This window comes from Ictidomys tridecemlineatus, chromosome 6 (assembly GCF_052094955.1).
Source record: "Ictidomys tridecemlineatus isolate mIctTri1 chromosome 6, mIctTri1.hap1, whole genome shotgun sequence".
In the NCBI taxonomy this organism is placed as follows: domain Eukaryota; kingdom Metazoa; phylum Chordata; class Mammalia; order Rodentia; family Sciuridae; genus Ictidomys; species Ictidomys tridecemlineatus.
The window spans coordinates 66,093,403-66,098,058 of record NC_135482.1 but is presented as its reverse complement, the minus strand read 5'-3'; the positions used below and the strand labels follow the sequence as shown (position 1 = coordinate 66,098,058).

The 4,656-nt window shown below is 37.5% G+C and overlaps 1 protein-coding gene across 1 annotated transcript; it reads right to left on the bottom strand.

Annotated features, from left to right (window-relative positions):
* Nucleotides 1-2,921: 2,921 nt before the first annotated feature.
* On the bottom strand, nt 2,922-3,839 carry LOC101975118 (olfactory receptor 8S1). The gene has a single exon (XM_005325104.3). The coding sequence runs from the start codon at nt 3,837-3,839 to the stop codon at nt 2,922-2,924; it is 918 nt and encodes a 305-aa protein (XP_005325161.1).
* Between the last annotated feature and the right edge of the window lie 817 nt (nt 3,840-4,656).

The window sequence follows — 4,656 nt, the reverse complement described above, 5'->3', positions numbered from 1 at the left end:
TCTACAATGTATATATACTCCAAAACATCATATATGCTATGTTATAATTGACAATATACAATTTTATCTATCAGTTTTAAAAGATAATTTAAAAATATTTTTTAAATTATTTTTATAAAATTAATTTTTTTAATTAATTATTTTGAAAATTAATTTTAAAATTATTTTTAAAGAAAAGACATTTAGATTTCCTTTGGGCTGATGAAAATGTTCTAAATTTAAGTTGTAGTGATGGTTGCACAACTCTGTAAATGTGATTGATACCATTGATTTGTATACTTTGGGTGAGTTTTTCTTCTAAAAATCTTGAGAAGAAAAGATCATGTGAATGTAAGAAAAAACAATTATACTATCTCATTTATGCATATAAATAGGAAATTTCCGAGTCAAATACTAATAAGTTAACTAAGTTTTTAATATTATACTGAAGTAGGGTGATTCCACAAATGCAATGATTCTTCAACAACAGAACACCTACCAAGACAATTTATTATTACCAAATTAAATAATGAAGGATCACTTCAATGAATTTATTTTTATTCAACATGTATTATTGCATGACTATTATGTGACAGATATTATACAGTAGTAAACAGAAGATAAAGAACCCTAGGCCTCCATGGAAGCAGAAAAGGCATTTGACAAAAATCTCCAACCAATTCTTAGCCAATTATGATTAGAACAGAGCTCTCTTGATATTCACCCAAAAAAGAGCAATCCTTATTCTTAATGCTGAAACATGAGAGCTTTCCCACAAATCCCCCCCAAAAATGTCTAGACTAGAGGTCCTACCCACTAAATTAACATTAAAATGCAATATATAAAAACTGCATAAAAATTATTCCCATTGAAGATGAAATCATTGAAAATATTTTAATATTCAAGCCACTAGAACTATGAAGATAGTTCAACAAAATTGACAGGTACAAGAGCATTCTTATACATTAAAAATAACCAAGAGGCCTATGACCACACTACACTAATGTATCTGGTCTCCTCTGATCTTAGAAACCAAGTATGGTTGGGCCTGGTTAAACCTTTGGATATAAATGTACTTGAATTTTTAACATTATAGAAACCAAAAATAAAAAATATCTATAATGTATCTAATAAAATTTATAGGTGACTTTTATCAAAATAACTTTCTTCAGTGACAACAGTGAATCAGACTTGGTGAATTAAAATGTATTTACATAATTGTCACCTTGCTCACACCTGGCTCTAGTGTTTATGAGTTAATGGACCAGAATGAGGCATACAGGAATGACTGGCATTTGCATGCTAGACTATTCTATTTGTATAATTATGCTTTAACAGTGGTGACCTTATGATGAGAATTCATTTTAAATATATTCTCAGTTTCTTAGCCCATAACTTGCACAACAAAATACACTTATTGATCAACAAGGATGTTAGAAACCATTTTCATATTCTTAAAAAAGTAGCAAGGATACCATAAAAATGTCCTGTTTTCTTTGAGTTTATACTCTCTGCTGCTAAAGAGTACAAAGTAAAAGGGAGGGTGACCATTGACTGCTTGGAAAGAAGTTAAAAATAAAAGATGACTTCATAAAGAAATGATGATTAATTTTTCACCATGATAAAATTTCAGTCCATACTGTACCAAATCTCATCAATTCTTCAATATGTTTCACAATCTAAGGCATCTTTGCTGAAATTCTTCTAGTTCTTTATATTCTCCACAGATCTCATCCAGCACTTGCTCAGCCATTTCTACAGCATCACAGGGGCTGAGTGGCAAAACTACTTGTATAGCAACCCATATGAGCTGGAGAATCATCCCTTGTCATGGGTCCCTTCACAGCTAGAGATGGTTGACCATTGGGTAAATAGTTTGAAGCATATATTGGTCCAATACACAATTTCAAATATCCCAATTGTCCTTGGATGTCTATACTTCAATTCCATTGAAGTACCAACATATAATTCTTAGATTCTTTTCTTGCAAATTACAGAATCTAATTCTGACTTACTTATTAAGTAAAATAAAATAAAGGACATCAGCAATAAACATTAAAAATGGAGTCCAGGGTAGATTACAGTATCACAAAGAGGGTCAGTTATCAAGCTGATAAAGAAAACAGTGTTTTTGGTGTAAGTCCATTTGATTCCAAATTCCAACCTCATCACTTACTTCTCCAAGTCATCACTTACTTCTCTTTTCTGAAATAGGGATAACTGAAGTGTTTACATAATACATTTGTTGTGATACTCAAATGGGATAATGTATGTAAATTGCTTAGCACAGTGCAGGACATGATGCAAATACTAATAATGTACTCAGTATGATTCATGCTTATATATCTGGCCTCGGAAAAACAGACTCTAGGATAACTCTAGTGATCACATCAGCAGGGGCACTCACATAGGCTGTTAAGGGTGCTACAAACAAAGTGCTGACCTCCACCTCTAAGAATCTTGCCTCAAGATTAAGATTCCTAAGAGGATGGATGATCTGACATTGATGTTGTGTCCCCTCTTGAACCAGACACTGTGCCATGAAGGCTGAGTGAAAAAATGACCCGGGTTGGGGCCGGGAAGGAACTTTGGGACACCATGATGCACAGTCTCTCTGGAGCCATTTTGAACAAGTAGAGTTTAGTTTCTAGAAGAATGATAAAGGTAGTCTGAGTGGGCAATAACCACATCTAATATACTGTGTAATAATGACATACAGTATTTCTATATGAAAAAAAAATTGTTAACCAAGAGGTTTATCTTAACCTTCCATCCTCCTCTGAATGGGACTACACTGGTATCATCTCCCCCAAATAACTCTCCACCTTTTCTTCAGTATTTTTAAGAAGAGGCATAAGGCACAGTATAGATCCACCGTATTCAGGTGCTACGTACTGCAGTTCTAGTCATCGTTATGATTTTGTAATCTACCATTTGAAACACTAGAAACACTTTCTCAACATTCTTCTCACAGCAGCCTTCACCTCCTGGTTCTTCAGACTGTAGATGAGAGGATTCAGCATGGGAGTGATCACGGTATACTGCAAGGAGAAGATCAACTCTTGAGTGGATCCAGAATTTGGCATGAGATAGCGGAGTAATCCTGAGCCATAAAAGAAAGTCACTGCGGTGAGGTGGGAGGAGCAGGTGGAGAAAGCCTTGCTTCTGCCTGAGGTGGAGCTGATGCCCAGGATGGTGAGCAAAATGCGAATATAGGAAAAACATATCAGGAGAAAATTCCCAATGAAATGCAGGAGGCTAGAGCAGAGCAGGGTGGTGTAACTTGCAGACACATCAGAGCAAGACAAAGGATAGAGAGAGGGCAGCTCACAGATGAAGTGGTGGATATTTTGAGCCTCACAGAAGTCTAAATCCAGAGCTACAAGGATATTAATGAAAGCATCCAAGAAAGCCACGCCCCAGGAGCCCCACACCAGCCCCACACACAGCTGCCTGTTCATCACCTGGCCATAGAGCAGAGGAGAGCTGATGGCAACGTAGCGGTCGTAAGCCATCACAGCGAGCAGGCAGGACTCAGTGCCCCCAGTGGCAAAGACAAAGAACACCTGAGCCAGGCAGCCCTCCACAGAGATGGTTTTCTTCTCAGACAAGAGGTTCTCCAGCAGCTTAGGCACAGTGACAGAGGAGTGACACAGATCCAGGAAGGACAACTGTCCCAGGAAGAAGTACATGGGTGTGCAGAGGTGGGAATCAATCCTGACTACCAGCAGCATCACCAGGTTCCCCACCATGGTCAGCAGATAAATCACCAGGAAAAGCACAAAGAGAAGGACCTGGATCTGGGTGTCCGCAGACAGCCCGAGGAGGATGAACTCTGGAACAACACTGTGGTTTCCCATGGCCTGCAGTATTTTCTTTGGAATATTAGAAATAAATTTTGGGTAAAACTTTTTCTTATGTCTAACAAACATCTAGATGTTTTAGTCCTCTTTTTTATTATTATTGTTGTAGCTGTTTGTTTTGAGGCGAGGTCTCACTAAATTGCAGAAGCTGACCTCAAACTTGCAATCCTCCTACCTCAGCCTCCCCAGCATCAAACCCAGCTCAATCCTGTTTTTCACAAAGTGTCATGCCTACCCAAAAGTTCATGTTTAGAAATGGTAAACTTCCCTAAGCCCCTAGATTTCCTAAACCCTTTAATAATCTTTTCAGCAAGATCCCAACCCTAGATCAATTCTCTGCTTTTATTTTTCCTTCTTAAATGCTTTATAGTTCGTTATCATTTTATTATTAAAGCTACGAGAGAATATTTGTAATCTATTGAGAATAATCTAGTAAAGAGTGTGGAACTGCATAAGGAATATGAGAAATTTGCAGAAATGTTGTCTCTGGGAGAATGGGAACAGTGGGGTTTCAGAGCAGAAGCAAAGCATGGCCTTAGGTGGGTGTGAGTTTGCTGCATCCATCAAACATACATAGGATAAGCAGGTTTGCTGTTGGGAAGTAAGCAGTTCCCATACAGTATTTTTTTTCAATAAATACTTAAGTGGATTCAGTAGCAGAAAGTGAAAAGGGGTAGTGGTTGGAAATGGGCCAAGTAAACAGAAAGGAAAATAATGACAGGGACAGCCCAGAGCTGCCCCAGCTGTGACATAACTGATAGGAGAAATTTTTCCATATGGAACACACACTGTCATAGACTCCAGGCCCAGGACA